This window comes from Platichthys flesus, chromosome 3, assembly GCF_949316205.1.
Source record: "Platichthys flesus chromosome 3, fPlaFle2.1, whole genome shotgun sequence".
NCBI classification, from domain to species: Eukaryota; Metazoa; Chordata; class Actinopteri; order Pleuronectiformes; family Pleuronectidae; genus Platichthys; species Platichthys flesus.
Genome location: NC_084947.1, coordinates 25,285,853 through 25,303,841, shown reverse-complemented (window position 1 = coordinate 25,303,841; position 17,989 = coordinate 25,285,853). Strand labels below are relative to the sequence as shown.

The 17,989-nt window shown below is 39.2% G+C and overlaps 1 protein-coding gene across 1 annotated transcript; it reads right to left on the bottom strand.

Annotated features, from left to right (window-relative positions):
• Window positions 1-525: 525 nt before the first annotated feature.
• top3b (DNA topoisomerase III beta) lies at window positions 526-17,774 on the bottom strand. Its single transcript, XM_062384825.1, has 18 exons — window positions 17,538-17,774; window positions 13,079-13,210; window positions 12,849-12,955; window positions 12,651-12,725; window positions 11,694-11,890; window positions 11,066-11,222; window positions 10,866-10,979; window positions 10,373-10,463; window positions 9,687-9,841; window positions 9,444-9,549; window positions 8,558-8,704; window positions 7,451-7,624; window positions 7,019-7,147; window positions 6,752-6,901; window positions 5,655-5,755; window positions 1,955-2,156; window positions 1,398-1,585; window positions 526-924 (listed from the first exon to the last, which is right to left on the bottom strand). Exons 1-18 carry the CDS (start codon window positions 17,605-17,607, stop codon window positions 652-654), a joined length of 2,568 nt encoding a protein of 855 aa, XP_062240809.1. The 5' UTR covers window positions 17,608-17,774; the 3' UTR covers window positions 526-651.
• Between the last annotated feature and the right edge of the window lie 215 nt (window positions 17,775-17,989).

Below are 17,989 nucleotides of genomic sequence, written 5' to 3'. Positions count from 1 at the left end.
TTCAACAGCTTGGAGAAATTTGGTTTCAGAACAACATGAATTCTATGATAACTTACTTCAAACCTCTCTCTCTCTTTATTTCTCTCTCGATTAAGACTGACCCATAGGTCAGCGTCAGTCAAATCACATTTTTGTATAGCCCATAATCAAAAATCACAATTAGTCTCACAGGGCTAAACAAGGTGAGACCTCCTCTGCCCTTAATCTTCAGAAAGAGTGAGGAAATGCGACAGCATCATATATCTTTATATTCTGGTTTTGTCCAAGCCATGAGTAGGTCTGCACCGCTAGTGTCCCCCAAAACCTTTGTTTAGGGAATGTTCTACAAAGAGCATCCTGCCTGATGGGGTGTTGATACCTTATTTAGTACTCCTCTCTTAGCACAATGCTGGATACAATATCCACATTTTGAAATATAAATGAAAAGTCAGATTTTTTGTATCCACTACACTACTTACCTTTTTATTTAATTAATCAATTTATTTGTGAACTGAATTATAGTGGTGAACAAACACACTAACAGAAAACTTTTAATGTATAGTTTACTTCATTGTAATTAAACATGTGAAACAGTGAAAAAAGAGCTCTTCTTACTGGCATGTACTCATTCATACTGTGCCAAGCAAATAAAGGACACACTACACATTGACATCATACAAAGTAAGCAGCCAAGGCAGCCATTTTGTCCTTAGGTTTTTTGGGATTGCCACGGCGTCCCCTGCCTCGTCCTCGTCCTCCTCTTCTTGCACCACCACCCCGGTACTTCATGGTGGCATGTTTGAGCTCCACCAGATCCTGGAAAACTGGATCGCAGAAAACGCAGCCTGTGTGTTGGGTCTCACCGGCAGCAAGTGGCGTGCGAGTCTTGTTGAAGTCAACTGCAACCAAAGAGGCCTCACAGGCATCACAGCTCTCCTGAGCAACCTAAGGAAAGAAAGAAGCACACAGGATCAAGAGAAACTGTCAGAGTTGATAAATACGATGATGAAACATTAAAGAGTTGAGTTCAAATCAGACCACAATTGAGTTTTAAAATTCGCTTTTAAGAACTGAATCTCCTAGACTGCGTTACAAATGTTGGAAAAAATGAGAACTGTGGACACTTTCAGAAGAGACAGGAGTAACTAAATCTGGGTGTGTCCTGCATGTAAGTAATTTAACAGACGTTCAATATCCCTTCACTGATACCCATTCAAGTGATACATTAACATGGAACTGATTATTACCAAAAAAGGAAAATATAATTTACTTAAATTTAGTGCATCAGTTCTGGCTAAGGGAGCATTTATCAGAGAAATCGCATGTCTCTGTGGCTTCTTTTCTTGGTTGGTAAACTATATACATTTATACGTATATGTAAATACGATTTTCATGAAAAGAAGTAGGACTAGTCTTACCTGCACTCTGTGTGCATGTTCAAAGAAGTGGACCACCACGTTGCATTTATTACAGGCCATCCTCCATTTTGGTCCTGAGGTGGGATCCAGCACCAAAACCCCAGTATCACACTCCACACACTGTCCAATGCCCAAAGAGTTGAGAGAGTGCTGACAGGATGGATGAGTACATTCATTACATCCCATACCTGAGAAAAACAGGAATTAAAATGACGTAAGAAGATTACAAAGGACTAATGGTCAGATTTACAAGAAAAAGGTTTGCATTTGGTTTGTTGCCACAATTGTTGTGTTTTCACGTATTCATGATTAACTGGGATAGTGTACAGGATCATCTGTCCTGAGTATGAAGGTACACAAGTCCTGATGAGACGAACCACCAAAGGTGGTTGAGATCAACTGAGCTAAGATCCTGTGTGAGTTCAGATTCCAGACTGATAAAAATAAAATCAGACAAAATTAATTCATGTAATTATGTCATATGTGACTTATGACTTATGTTATTAGTAATCACAACAACAAGAATGACTGACTTAAGATACAGGTTTCTTTTCTACCTTTTTTCATGTCCCTGAAAGGCGCGTTGCTGTAGCAGTAAGGGCATAGTGGGTAGCTCTTGCCCCGGGCCCCAGAAGTCCACAGCACCAGCTCAAAGTCATCCAGTGGACAGCGGAGCTCCTTGTACAGCTTAATAGCTCCATTCTGTGGAAGACTGTATGTCTCATCACAGTGGGAACAGTGGAGCCTGCTGGGCTTGGCCTGCAGATACATTTTTGGATCAGATGTGATGAAACAATTTTTCACTTTGTATCAAACATTCTGGACAGTCTTCATCTAACCAGTTTCCGGTACTGTGGTCACAGGGGGTTATAATGTTAAAAAGCCACTGTATGTCTAATTTAACATTAAGCAGTTGAAACCATTATGCAAATATCAGTAGTTACATGTGCTCTTATATGTACACTTTCAGGACCAACACTGACGTACATAGTTCCTCGTCTGACGTGCCTCCCATAGGACTTGATACAAGGCCTACCTTGTGGTTTCCACTAGAACACGGCACTTAACAATCACACGTAACCTATTACACACATATTCAGATTGAATGTCAATGAATTAGATCTGCAGCCTCATGGTTTATTCATGAATTCAAAAGCAGTTCTTCCATCAGGTGGAATTGGTAATTAAGTATGTCAGATGAACTTTGAAGGCCAGAGCTCAACATTATGTGGTTCGGAGAGGACGATAAATGGTGCCTTAATGATCCCTCCCAGGGCTTTCTAAAAGGAAATGAAGCAACCAGCAAGAGGGATAAAGTGCATTCCCTGGAGGAAGCAATTAGCTGTAAAAGCCCAAATTTACCACTATACATTCATACAAACTGATCAAACTATTGCATATGTAATTTCTACGTTATTATGAACATAGTGACATATTTAGAAGGAAAATTAAAAATTAGGAAAAATAATTATTTATTAAATAAGAAAATTAAGAATGAATAATCACTGTTCCACACAAAGCAGGACAAAAAGGGCTAACCGAGTTGGGACACTGTGTGACTTTGACTGGTCAAAAGGATGTCCAGTAGCAACAGGGGAGATAATCAGCAAAATGACCCACATCACACCTATCCTATGTTCCTCACATTGACTTCCAATTAAGTTCAGGATTATTTTTACAGTTCTTGTTCTCACTGCATGGTCAGGAACCTATGTACATCTTAGGCTTCTACCTTATATCACCAGGCACTGAGGTCTTCTGGCCAGGGGCCTCTTTTATAACTGCTGCGTTCGCACAAAACGGGACCTAAAAACAGCATAGATCTCTTCTCACGCACACTCTGGCCCATGCTTACGTACAGTTGTAGATGGGAAAATGACAATGCAGACATGAGGTGGTGGACTGAGGCCGATTATTGATCCACTTCATCATAAACATTAAAACCAACAGTGTTATTTGTGCTCAAGCAACATAACTGTTCCATAAGTACCTTCAATTGATAAAGATATAAAACAACCGATTAGGTTCAGATACCATTAAACAGCGGAGTTGCAGAGCTGAGTCATTATTCGTTTTTAATAATATCTTCTAACACTGTAGGTCTATCATCCAGGACGAGTGTGTGTAACATCGCTGCAATGAAAGTGACTGTGCCATCAGGCGCACAGAGCACACTGTAGATCATTCACTAAATATAAAAGGAAACCTACTCAATCTTCTATTTCCAAATAATATCCAAGAGTGGAGGTTTAGATGCAATGATGTGTGAAGTATTCTGTCCGATGCTCTAAATATATAAATACTGTGGTGACACTGTAGCGTAATGCAGTGGTTCTCAACCTTTGTTCAGTGACGTACCCCCTTCGAAGAAAAAATTCTGCCGAGTACCCCCTAACCAGCGCAAAGCATTTTAAAACTCCATCAAAATAATTATCAACTTAAAGTGACCTCTTTTGGGATCATAATAAAGATATGTTCTCAAACTGAACTCATGAACTTAATTATAGCTAAACACTTCTTCCCAAAAAATAAATCATTAACTTAGTTTTAAATAAAAGATTAGCTCAAAACATATTTTTTCAATATTTATCATCTTAAAATATCTTCTTTAAGGATTGAAAAGAATACTGACAGGTAGCTTGTTTCCCTCTGCTTCTGGGAGGCTTTTCGCATCGTGTCTTGAGATGACCTGAATTCAGAAAGTTTCCTCTTAAAAAACTCAGGTGGCTTACCAACATGACTTTCATGTTTTGTCTGGAGATACCGCTGAAGATGTGGTGGCTTAATGCCACTGTTGGCTAATCTCTCCCCACAGAAAAAGCAAAAAGTGTAAATAACCCAATCTATGTTATTGTTAATATTGTTGAAGTGTCTTTCTGTTATTTTATTGTGAAATATTTGCTCGCTTTAAGGTCATACAATTTCATTTCCGCTTTTGTATTACATGCTTTATTTTGAAAGGGTACCGGTAGAGACGCGGACTTGTTATGAATCATTAACTTCACAACGGAAAACTTTTACGTTTTAGCGAGCCTCCGAAGAGGCACAAGCTCTCACGGTGTTGTTTAGGAAGGCTCTCTGCTCTGGTTTCGCCTTCTTTGGTACTTGTCCCTCCGTGTTTCAGCAGCATTGCTGCTGCACTTCAACTCAACTCCATTGTTGAAGTTTTCAAGGCAGGTGATGACAGGCGATGACAGGTGGTGTGTGCCAGGTTGGGTCAAACCATCGGTATGGGGGAGACTCTGTTTTTTTAGGATAATTAAATTGAAAAGCCTACTGAATATAAAATTTAGTTCATGAACTTACACTTATATTTTATTGAATGTTTGTTAAATAACAATTTTTCAAGGATTTTTGAATGGATGCTAATTTTAAATATATAGAAACAAAATCTCAAGTACCCCCTGGAGTACCTTCAAGTACCCCCAGGGGTACGCGTACCCCCATTTGAGAATCACTGGCGTAATGGATGCAGGCGAATGGAAGGATAAGGAGGAAACAAGGGTTCAGCGATGACTAATCAGCTGATATAGATTCTATAGATCTGTGATTTTTGTGCTGAACTGAGACCATCCTACAAAGATCAACCCGACGGAACAGAACCATTCCAGTAGAAACACAAGCATATAATAATAATAATTCTGTTAAATTTGATAGATTAGGAACATGTGAGCTGCTCTGAATCTAATAATCTTGCCGTTTTGGATAACTAAATTACACACAGTTGATACAATAATTCCCCTCACATTCTGACAGTTTCTGTTCACGCCAATTTTGACTATTGCATACACATATGCTATTAGTAGGAATCATACACACTGTTTTATTAATGAGGCCCCATGGCTGGTTGCCCCTAGGACTCAATTTCATGGGCACTAGTATCCCAGTTGTGAAGCTTATCCTGATATTGATCACATTCAGGATATGGTGTTTACATGGGACATTTGGGAAATTATGATTCCTGTATGGTGGCTCTAGAAACTGACGCCGCTTCAGCGCACAGCTCTATTAGATGCCAACATCGCATTGCAGATTTGGCTTATCCCCATATAGCCATCTATTGAAGAAGACAGCAGCAACAAATATTAAACATGTCCTCGACTTGGCCAGTGTCTGCTGTTGCCGCAAACGCACAGAACCAGGACACAGTGGATGAAGATGCCGGCCATCATGATGTCATGATGTAGATTCGCTGATGATAAAATCGGAAATATAGTCGGTTTAAATTCTAACTGGACTTAAGACTGTTCTGCTGACCTGGATGTACTTCATGAAGCGGTGGCACTTGCCACAGCGGGCCAGTGGCTTCCCTGAGGCAGCAATGGGGGAAAAGGAGACCTCCATCAACTCATCCATACCTTTAAAACAAAGACATACACTGTGAGATGGAGTTGCACTACTTAGATTAATATTCATTCATATACATTCATTACTGCTACGAGTTTGATGCATAGTGAAGTGCATAACACTGTGGGAAACAACTGAATTGATGACAGCAAGGTAGTTTAGCTCACAGGGGTTCAGCTAAATTGAATTTAAGCATTGGATGTGTGACAGTATGCACCGTAGATCCACTATATGAATTTCCACATGCATCATTACTAAGACTGAGATGACCACTGTGCAGTGGCTATGCTTTATTTTCATTGATTCATATAGAGCTGTGAGCAGAGGGTTTGCAATGTAATTGCTTAATTAAAGGATACTTAAAAAGAAAATAGTCTACAAGTTTTGACTACAACTACATTGCTTTGACAGCAATATCTATAATCACATATACTAACGTTATTTGCAATATATCAAACGATTAAAATTGTCATTGTCATTATTGCTTCCTTCATCTGTCAGTATTTTCTCTTAAATCTTCTAAATATTGTTACTTTGTTGATGTGCTCCATTACGAGTGACATCTATCACACTTCTGTCTGTCCTGGGTGAGAGATCCCCTTACTTGCAACTATCTCTGACGTTTCTAAATGTTTTCCTTGTTAACAGGTATTTTGGGGTAGTTATTCCACACTCTTGTTTACGGTTAAGGGCAAGGGTTGTACCTTGTTAAACACTATGTTGCAAATCTTGATTCGTGAATATGGGCTAGACAAATTCTATTTTACTGATTAATTTAGTCTTCAAATTCAACAAAGTCCACCAGCATCAGAAAAAAATGGAAAACATAAGCAGCCAATCCCCATTCTTAAGGTCAACACATGGTACTTCCTTTAACACAGTAACCCTTTCGTGGCTACATTGCAGCAGCCTACAGTATAGTGTTAGAGCCAATGCTTGTTTATGTCAGGTGTAATTAAAGAAAACTAAAATGTTTGCAGAAATTGAAAGAGCTGCGTTGAACGTACCAGTGATAGAATCCACAAAGTAGTGAAACTTCCTCTTGAAGATGTCCAGCGTATGCTGAAGGACCTGTTGGAAGTTGGCTTTACCTTGTGCAATAAGGTTCAGTTGCTTCTCTACTGCGCTGCGTATAGTGGGTAAAACCAGCTCTGCATCTGTAATACACACACAATCACTTTTCAAAGATGATTCAGCATTATTTAAAAAACCTTAGCATCTAGCAATCTCTAATAGATGTAGGAGAATGCAAATTATAATAAAATGCTAATTGCCTATCTTGTAGTAGCCATGAACCAGCACAATTCCCAAGTTTGTTGGCTTCAACTTGCGTCCATTCTCTATTGTGACATAGTTCCTCTGGCAGATGTTGTTGATGTGGACAGGGATGCTGGCATCAGTACCTGGAGGCGAGAGGCAGAAACTGTAAAACTGTTCTCCTGGTATTTTTGTTATTCCTTCACAGATTATTGCTCTGATGCAAGTCCTCTTTGAAATATAAAGATTAATAAAGAACAGTAACAAGAGGTAAGTTCAACTTTCAATAATATAAACCATAAAAGTCGAAAAAAACGTATCGATTAGATATAATTATTATGAGTGGCCAAGAAACTGACATCAGTGCATTATTATGATTCATGATTCATTCATGATTCATGATCAATAAAAATCAGTGGACCAGTGGTGAGATTAGTGGTGAGGTATACCAACGCCATGTTTCTCCATGAGTGTGATGAGTTCGGCCTCAGTCAGATATTCCGGGGGGCTGGTCTGCTTTTCCACCAGCTTGATTTCGTCTACTGTGAAAGTATCTCCACGCTCACATTCTGGCAAGTTCTCTTCCAGCGGGATGCCCAGCCAAGGCATCACTGTTGTGTAACCTGGGAATAAAACAAAAATACACTTAGCAAGGACTAAGCTGTTATCAATCATGTGCATTTGTGCACAAGGTTGTTCCTAACTAGCACCTAATAAACTATTGATTTAATAGACTTGCATCAATAACATTTAAGGAAAATTGAGTAATGTGTAAATCAGTCACCTGCTAACATCCGTAAATCTGTTAAATCAATCAATCAACTGCATCACTTTAACTGGGGAATCACATATTGATTCGGGGAAGAAATATGTGTTTCAGAGTTGCATGGAACGAATGGAACGTATATCTTGGTGTGTGTATTGTTAATGACCCAAGGAAGCACAGTGTCGAATGTGGTGCAAACGTTCACAAACGTTCGACAGGATTACACTTTTAATTAACAGGTGAGCAGCGCTCGGTAGCACTGGAGGCTGGGACTCATCAATGTTAGTGACATTGTCCATCACCACAATAGCGCGTTTATGACAACTGATTCTTCAGTTTAGCTCTATGTGCAGCATTGCAAACAAACATTGCCCAATCCAAACCAGTAGGTTTAGAACAGGCAGTGCACTAGTTCATGAAGTTTGCATAGTTTGGATGATCAGATTATGTTAAAATAATCAGATTTGAGTTAAAATAGAAAAAATGTATGTTAGGGTATATTGGATTATTGTTTTGAAACGTTATTTGAGAACACATTATTATTAGTAGCATTAGTAGCAGCAGCAGTCAGACAAGCAACTTCTCAAAAGCTAAGAGAAAATACACTAAACTAATAAAACAGAGATACATGTGTGATGATATAATCACTTTACTATATATACCAAACTATAGTCCTTACTATATCTAAAATCATTGTTAGGATTGGAGCTATAAATGTGCAAAGTGTCAGCAGCTTGGTACTCAAGAAGCAAGCATTTGCATTTTCAAGCACAGCTGACTGAGTATGTACCTGGTGTGATCAGGGTTTTGCCAGTACATGAAAAGGCCTCTGGGCCAATGCTGAATTCTATTGTGGTCTGTAGGTACTTGCAGTCCTGACTGATTGTGGCAATGAAATGCCGTGTGATGTACTCGTACAGCCGCCAGCCATCACTGCCTGTGGAGGAGCAGAAGAGAAAGGGTCCCTTGGTTAGAGGTTAAGAGTGAAAATATGTCTGTCAAAGTGAGGAGCAGCAAAAATCTTTACTTGATTGATAGGGACACTGTTTTAGTTAGGATATGGTGACATTCATTAACCTCCATTGAATTGGGGAAGAGGCAGAAATCTGGCCAAAAAAATACAAAATTATCGGGAGGGATAGATACGCAGAGGTGAAAAAGTTGTTTGTAAATTGAGTAAATCAAGTGATTAAGTGAATGCAAATAAGACATACAAATCATGCTGTCATTTACTAACAATATATCTATTCCATCATCATAAGACAAGTACCCCTCTAGTGACATTAGGGGAAAAACAATATTGCTTGGCCACTAACTTTTTATTGTAAATTGCAAACATTTCCACCAGAGTGTGGCCTCAAGCCCATTATAGAAGCTAAATCATGTGATTAAGTGAAACGTTTATCTCTCATCCAAGAGGCTCCCAAGTTCTATTTACCAGGTCTTATTACAGAGCAGATCCATAACTCAGGGCCACAACTTATTATCTTGCTCCCATGCGTTATTATTTCGTTGCCAGGGAATTGTTTTTCATAAATGTCACCAGAGGGGCTCAGTAGAGAAGAGCTGCTTTGACAGATGATGTCTCACCCTCTCTTCCTATACTCTCTCACGCTAAGAGTTGATATTCATGATCAATTACTATAATCAATTATGTAATGAGTTGCATGACCCACCCAGTTCCCCCTCGGAGGCAGCACGCATCGGAGTGATGGGTGGATGGTCTCCAGCATCAGATCCTTTCCTGGGTCGGTTCAGTCCAGTTGAAAGCAGAGCCTTCACCTGAGATGGTAAACATGTTTTTGGAAACAAATTCTTGTGTGTTCACTTCCTGTTCATGAGCATGAATAAAATGAACCCGTTTTTGTAGGCACACACAGCTGACCTTCAATTTACCCTGAACCCACAGTGACCCTCACCTCTTCTGCCCAAAAGGGATTGTTGGTCTGCTGCTTCAGTGTTCCTTTCAGATCGAAATTCTCTGGGTAGTGGGTTGTCTCAGTACGTGGGTAGCTGATGTAGCCCTGTGTATACAGTCGTTCTGCAATCTGCATGGTATGCTGTGGACCCATGCCTGGGGTGAAAAAAACTCGAATGAATATTTTCTCTTTTTCTTACATAGTCGCAGAGCTAAGAACTGGAAGTTGAGTTGCATTATTCTGAGATTAGAAAATACAGTGATCTTGAATGATGTCTATAATTCTCTTAAGTTTTCACAGAAAATGTTTTTATAACATTGTGGAAACTTTCCTACCGTGTAATAAACTCATGATAACACAGGTGCAATCGATTACACTGGACATTTAACATAAAAATGGTGTGTTAGTTCAAAATCAGTTCAGTGTTTATTTGATCTTTAACATTGGATTTCAGTGCGAGCAGCGTCACTCTTCTGCTGCAAGTTGTTTAAGAGTGAAGTGAACAACTCTCTTCTCATAATGTGATAAGACTCCATTACTCTGTGACGTGACCGTCTGTAAAATGTGACTACCCGATGCGTCGAGCCGGTTTCGGACGGAAAAATCAAAACACCTTTCGGGCTCGGTAACTACATAATCACTAAATATTCACAAACAAAATGTTGGTTATGTTGATGGAAATGTACCTAAAGAAGAGCTGGCCACTCGCAACATCTCCACTGTGTTCAAGGCCTGGGGTCTCTGCTTGGCCTTCTCTTTCTTACTCACCGACTCCACCTGTAATAGGAGAACTATTTAACAGCTTACATCAGAGGTCCGGTTTGGTCAGAAAAAGATCTTTATCTCATCCTACAGGTACAACGGAGAAAAAAAAGCTGACTGAGGTGAGATAGAAGTTAGCCGAGTTCATATAAATCAGACAATTCGGTCTATACGTTCAAATCATCATTCCTCAGGGCTATAAAAAAAAAACACTGTTATGTTGAAGGTTGGTTAGAATTTGTTTACACATAACTTATAAAAGGAGGTTCTGTATTATTTAAATCATTCAAATTACATTTGAAAATGTTTCTGTATTACTTTCACTCTAGATGACAAACAGTACATGTTAATTAACTTGATAATAGTGACCACAGTTAGCATAGAGTAAACTAGGCATTAATAGGCTTTTGCTCTTACCTTGGCCTCCCTCGATGTCTTAGCCAGATTGACAAACATCTGACCAACCTCCCTGTCGAAGACCCTCACCCTGTTCCAGTCCAGCATCAGTGGGTTATCCTTTCCTTTGAACACCTGTGAACACAGAGCATGTCTGAAACGGTAGTACTGCAGCAAACGATCGTTGACACACATCAAGGAGAGTGAACGTGGAGATTTACCTTTGCTTGAAGGATCCAGTAAGTCTCTGGTCTAAAGGACTGGATCTTGTCATGGCGTTCCACACAGAAGCCAAGGGTGGGGGTCTGGCATGGTCCGAATGAGATCAAGGAAGAGTCTAGATTACCGTATTTGCCCTGAAAATACTTGGTCTGGAACCTGAAAAATATTTGACCCACAGTTGTCAGATAGTCGTTTTGGGATGGTTTTATAAGCTAAAAGAATCGAATGAATCCAATTTTTTTTTTTAATTAAAATCAGCTGTTCTTACTACATGGACCAAGAACTTTGTTTGAGGGTGCAATTACACTTGGAATAGTGACTGACCCCGCATCTTTCTTACATCACAACTGCATTCCAAAATTTAAGCCATTTTGTGGTTATTAGGTTTCAACCTCTGTATCACGGACCAAGGTGTTCAATCTAATACCAGCTGAATATGTAAATGTAATATATTTTCCCCTGAATCTTACAAAGTAATAATCAATGAAATTAATAATGTACTGTTAATCAATGTCTTGAAAAGGAATCAGGCCATCTCTCTTAGCCTCAGAATTTCCTTGGTCAGATTATTTCTAGCTAAGCATCAAATTTCTAGGCTGTTGTATGTGGCTGGAGAGAGAGGTGTACCGGGTGAATGCACAGCCAATGCGCAGGTCCAGCTCCTGTCGAGCATCCACTGATAGCGCCTCGTTGCGGTTGGGCTCTCCGAGGCAGTTCATGGCATTCCAGATGTCAGTGTCGGTAATGGAGCTGAATTTGGCGCGGTAAACACTCTGATCCATGGAACTCCCCTTGTTCATCACTGGCTGGATGGCATCCAGTACCTTAGAGGCAAAATAAAGATAATGTAGCAGTAGAAAAATCTAACTGTTGTAGGAACAGAAACTCACGTGATCCAGGATTTTAGTCCCCTAAAGAGTAACTTTACTTATGAGAGCTCTATCCCCTAACGTGGCCTAGGGGATGGAGCGGGTGCTCTGTAACAAGAAGGTTGCCGGTTTGAATCCCACTCTATCCCATCTGCATGCCTAAGTGTCCTTGGCATGATACTGAACCCCTAAATAGCCCCTCATGAATGTTGAGTGTACTAATGTAAGTCACTTTGGACAAAAGCGTCAGCTAAATGAATGTAATGTAATGTAATGTAATTTCTAACGAGGGGGACAAAACACTGCTCTGGCCTCTATGGCTCGATTTGTACCAACTTGATCCGGGAATGAACACAGATTAAATAATTTCCCATTTAAGATAAAAGTCAGATGTTAGTGGGTGCTAATGGATTTTTTGACCAGTGGAAAAGGGGCCTGTTTGGGTTGATCACTCCTTCAGCAAAGGAAAAAGAAAAAATTGTACAGCAATATTGGTGAACCTGACCTGGGAGGAGTTAGGATTAGAGTTAGGGCATTTTTTTGACAAGTCAGTGAATCCATTTTAAATCATTTGCAGTTTCACAATTGAGATAGGAAGAATGCATTTTATACCAGATTAAATTGCACAGAGCCATGGGTTGGATGTGATTATTTACATGACATAACCTGATACAGATTACATGTTATTGTCAGATGTTGATGGGGTTGGAATTACCTCAAAACAGATGTTCTCGCCTTCTTTATCACAATCCAGCCATAAAACCACGTAGTCACAGCCTCTACCTTCAACCTGACATGACAACAGAAAGAGTATTGAAAAAAACAAGGCATGATACACTGACCTCCAGGTCACACAGAAAGCAACCTGATGTCTTCTGAAAACCAATTACTGGGTCAACCTCTAATAATGTACCTGAAGGAACTTGACCATGTTGAGTTTAGGATTGGCCTCCTTTTTTTCTGCTGGAGCTGTGCTGAAGAGCTCTGCAGGGTCCACCTGGTCCCAATTGTTGTACTTTCCTTTTGGAAATAAAAGGACCAAGCGGTAAAACAACTTAGTAAAAGATAACTTAATAATATATGATGAGCTTCGTGTAAGTGTGTGTTAGACAGTGAGCAAGTGCTAAAGTAAAAGATACCCACCGATGAAATCCAGACTCATCACATGTCCACAAACAGAAGTCATCTTAAAGCGTACGCTCTGGCCCTGGAAACTCCCGGTGTATTCGTGCACTGAGCATGCTCCATTGAGCCCCTTGCGACTCGTACAACTTCCTAAAAGCCAACGAGAACGAATGATGTGTTAATCCGCCTATAGAAACATTTTTAGTAACTTACAGGACATCAAGATCATTCAAATGCAATTGTTTGTAGCCTACTAAAGTTGTTTTAATAAAATGAACACAAACTGATCAATAGCAGTAATTCTGAACAATCAATAATGGGATTCCAAAGTTATGCTGTCAGTTTCCAAGGAAAGTTAGCTAGTTATATAGTTATATTTATTTGGGATTATCAAATTAGTGGATCTTGCTGAAACTTTGAAACACTCAAAAACTTCACAAAATGGCAATGAGTCAGAAGTGGACTTTAACAACGTCAGAGCTTCGGCAAGCGAGTCAGGGCAGAAGTCCTTTATCTTGGCTCAATGCTACATGCTAATGTCCTCTCTGAATGAAATGATTGTCTCAAGGCTGAATGCTAATGACAGGAACATGGATACAAACTGTTGTGATGGGAACACGAGTGACCCCCACCCAACACACGCACACACACACAAACGTCACTACTGTCAGATAGTATCTACTGCAAGAAATACAGTGTATATATATAAAAGCAGGATCAGAGATGGTTGTCAGACAAACCAAAAGATCCTCAAGGAAAAGAACAGAAGCTCCATCACACGTTCCTCACTTCATAAACCTCAAACATGGAACAGCTGCAGGTAAGACATCTATGTTGACAATGACTGAAACCTTTCTTTTTTTGTGACTAAATTTGTATTTATTTAAAAAAATTGGGTCACAAACAAATTGTTTTCCTCAGCTACCAAGTGGGTAACATTCAACTGGCCGTTCCCAGTTTACCTTTACGCATATTGAAAAAGATTATTATTAGCTGTAATCGTTCATTCCGTTCACAGTAAACGGTTAGGTCACTTCTCTGCACTCAGCAGTCCAGTGGAGGCTTATGTGAGATTTCAGCAGTCTGACATAGAAATCTTTATGGGTGTTTTTACTAAAAAGATTTTATTTCATATTTAATGTTACTGGTTGATTAGATTTTTAAGTACTGTACAAAATTGTACTTTGTGCTGAGTAAGTCACTAGGTAAAAGGTTAGGGGGGCACCATAGTAACTCAATGGTTGTAACGATTTTTTTGTCAGGACCTGCATAAAGGACTGACAGGCGTTCCCCACAGCAAGACATATTAAGATAAGACAATTGCTGTAAGGACGATACAAAAGGGATACAATTGGATACAATCATCTTCTTTTTCTTAATTTTTTGTCCAATGTTGCTTTATGACAGTGCTCCTGAAGATGCACAAGACGGATGTAGCAAGAGCAATCTTGTTATCTTGGTCAAGCAACACATGGATCATCAAGACTAGAAAAGTGCTAAATAAATACAGATTTATTTACCATGATGAATTATTTATCAAAGAGTAAATAAACAAGATCAACAGAAATTTAAATCACAAATCACAACAGAAATTCTAAGTCAACTCACTGTCAATTTGGTGAGCAACAAAAAACTCTGTAAATACAGAATGAAACACCTGCCAGTCCATGTTGTCTGCCTGTTACCTAATAAATGAAGAATACAGGCAGATCAAGAAAGTCAGTGACTGTTCACGTTAACATGTTTAAATGTGTACAGCTCTGTAAAAGGCCACTAAGACAAACACTAGACATCTCCAGGCAGCTGATGCAGAGAAATAAGTCAACACTTGAAACAGTCTTGGTTTTCTTTGTTTCTAGCTGCTGCGCTTCTTTCTGCTGTGCCTGCTGGCCCTCCACCAGTGTCCGGCTATCCCACTAGGCAATCAGTGTGTGGACGAATCATTCTGTACGTACAGCCTGCAGGACTACTACAGCCAGCTTGTCAACCTGCCCAGCCACATCAACGAGCGCAGCATCGCAACCTGGAGCTATGTGTGAGTGCACAGGGACACGCATCGCTTGAAATTAATCTTCAACCCAAAAAATATCCTCACAGAAGCGATTAGTGTAGAAAGGGCCAGTGGATGAAGAGATTATATGATTTTTTTTAAATGCACACCTGGCTTCTCAAACCTTCATTTCAATCAGTCATTTCAAATTCAAGATTTTAGATTTTGCACCGTTCATCTGACAAAACTTGAGACTTAGATAGTTTAGTAACAATAAGGAGTTTAACAACAATTTTATAGTATATTAATTTATATAAAATTTCCAAGAAATGCCCAAAAATTGTACTTTTTCCATCTTCTTAAATTGGTTGTTGTTTTCCTTTTTCTATAAAATAAGAAGAAGGCATTTTGACAAATTCACAGCTTCCTGGTATTTTATAGACTAAACAATGAACTGAATAATTGAAGAAAAAAATAAACAACAGATTATTCAGTAATGAAAATAATCAATTGTGGCTGCCCAGCATCTGATTCCACTTTGCATAGTGGAGAGATTCAATAATTTGCAGAGGTATCAACTGAGTAGGAAGAATAAGGGCAACGCATCATGTTCATGTATAAACAGGGAATGCCAATTTTATTTATTATTAATTTGCCAATTATTTTATGACTCAATAGATACATTTTTTAGTCAGTACAATTCCAGTCATAAGATCAACTGTTTTGTTTTGTTTGATCAATAGTCCAAAGATAATAAATCTACTTTAATTGAAGAATATTCAAAACGTAAAAATAAACATTTAAGAAGCTGGAAGCAGAATACCTAAAGTATTTTAGAAGTTGTAAATCTGAAGCTGAAATCTACTTTGTATGATGTCAAGCATAATCGTAGAGCACAATTCACTGCACTGAACATCAGTTCAAACCTTATCCGTCTTTCATGGTGTGACATACACTGATGTCAGTATTTATTTCAGGCTGCAACTCAAGATTTTCTTCAGTGCTGAATAATATCCCATCCGATGTGACATCTTCATGTCACTCACTTTGCTATAGGACAAAATCCTACATCTGAGGTGTTCCAGTTAATGTTTGGGTATTTTTGTTTGAGATATTGCTGAGTAATTGTTAAAGTTGTTGAGGTAGTTAATACATTTTCTGTCAATTGGCTGAGATATTGGTGACTAATCATTTCAGTACCAGACTTTTACGTGGTTTTGCATAAAACTACCATATTGTAACAAATGTATATTAATATATATATATATTTTGTTATATACACTAAAGCATAACTTTTTTTATGACTTTTTCTTATCTCAATGTGATTTAAAGGAGATCACATTCAACATAACATTAGCTTTTCTTAACTGAGCCACCAAAGGTTAGAAAACCATAAAATACTATTTTTTTTTTTTAATATAGTGTAAGGTCTAATAAGTATGAAATCGCTCTGTACGGCAGAGCTACATAGTGCAGAATTTAGTTGATGGATCAGAGGATTAATTAACCCATTAGATGACTTTCACTTGATTTCTTCAGCCACAAACAGTCTATTTATAGTACACATGAGACCTTGTCTGCCAGGTTAACTGGAGAAACCACAGAACGACTATGATCTCCCCTGCTCCTCATCTCTCATCAGGGAGAATATCGACTTGAACCGGGTGCCTCAGGTCATCCATGAGGCCAGCTGCCACACCAGCCACTCCTGCAGGGGCCTTGACAACGCTTTTGGTCTAGAGACTATCCCTGTGTCCCTGAGGATGCCCGTCCTCAAGAAAAACCCCAGCTGCTTCCCCACAACCAGCTACTCTCTGGAGTTTGAGCTCATCACAATAGCTTGTATATGTGCTATGTCCAGGCACAGCTAAAAATGATTGACTGCTCTAACGTCAACAACAGGAATATGTGTTTAAATCAGACAGAGATGGTAGTTTTCTGAGAAATGGTCCATATCACTCACTGTTTTTGTTTTCCAGTGCACACTGATAACTGTCCCCATTGAATACATATACATGTAAATAAAGGTATTTTCCACTAACTGGTATCACTGTGTCCATATGGAGTATTGTGCTTGTCAATGCAGGGGTACAGACTTCATCCTGATATTCTCTAGTGAGACACACTGCAGTGGTGGAGAGAGCAAACCAGTTACGTTTTAACACGTTTAATTAAATTATAAATATATTTTAAAAATATATAAATTTATAATAACGTTTGAAAGTATTTATGTAGATTTGACTGGTTTGGTGCTTGTGAGCATGGGAAAGCGGCTTACATCTACATTATTGTCGCACATGACTATAACTAATACAGCTCCCATCTTCTGGCTGTTCATAGACACGATGTGCTGTGGTAATGAAGGCAGTGTATTCTGCCACAAAGCGAAATGAAAGCGATACTTTCATCTGCTGCTTTTATCCTGGCGTTGTCTTTAAGTGCTGAATAAGGACGTCTCCGGTTACACCTTTAGAAACCCGTACTGACCTTTAGAGAGGATTTTGGAGATGGACTGAGCCAGGGAGGGTTTCTCTGCCACCATTAAAACAGTCCTCATGTTGAAACGCTGCCACTTCCTCAGGTACAGAAAGTGACGTTGGATCAATAAGTTCCGCTGATCAGAAACAGTTGTTCTATTCAAAAAACACCAATGTTGCCAGTAAATGCTTGTTACCCGTTTATTTTACAAAGTAAACGGGCTGCCATGACAGTTCAGGTTATTTACTTCCGGTGACAGGTCTTCTTCTCATGTAATTTGGCAGCGTAGACACTACGAGGCGTAATACTGCCCTCTGCAGGATAAAATATAACTGACGCCATGACAAGTTTAAGTTTCAATTTTTATCTGTCTTGTGCGGTTATAAAACGGGGGAGGAGGGGGTGCTGGAGCATATTTTTCTTTTTTGTGTGCGGACACTGCAGCGCCGTCTGAGACAGCG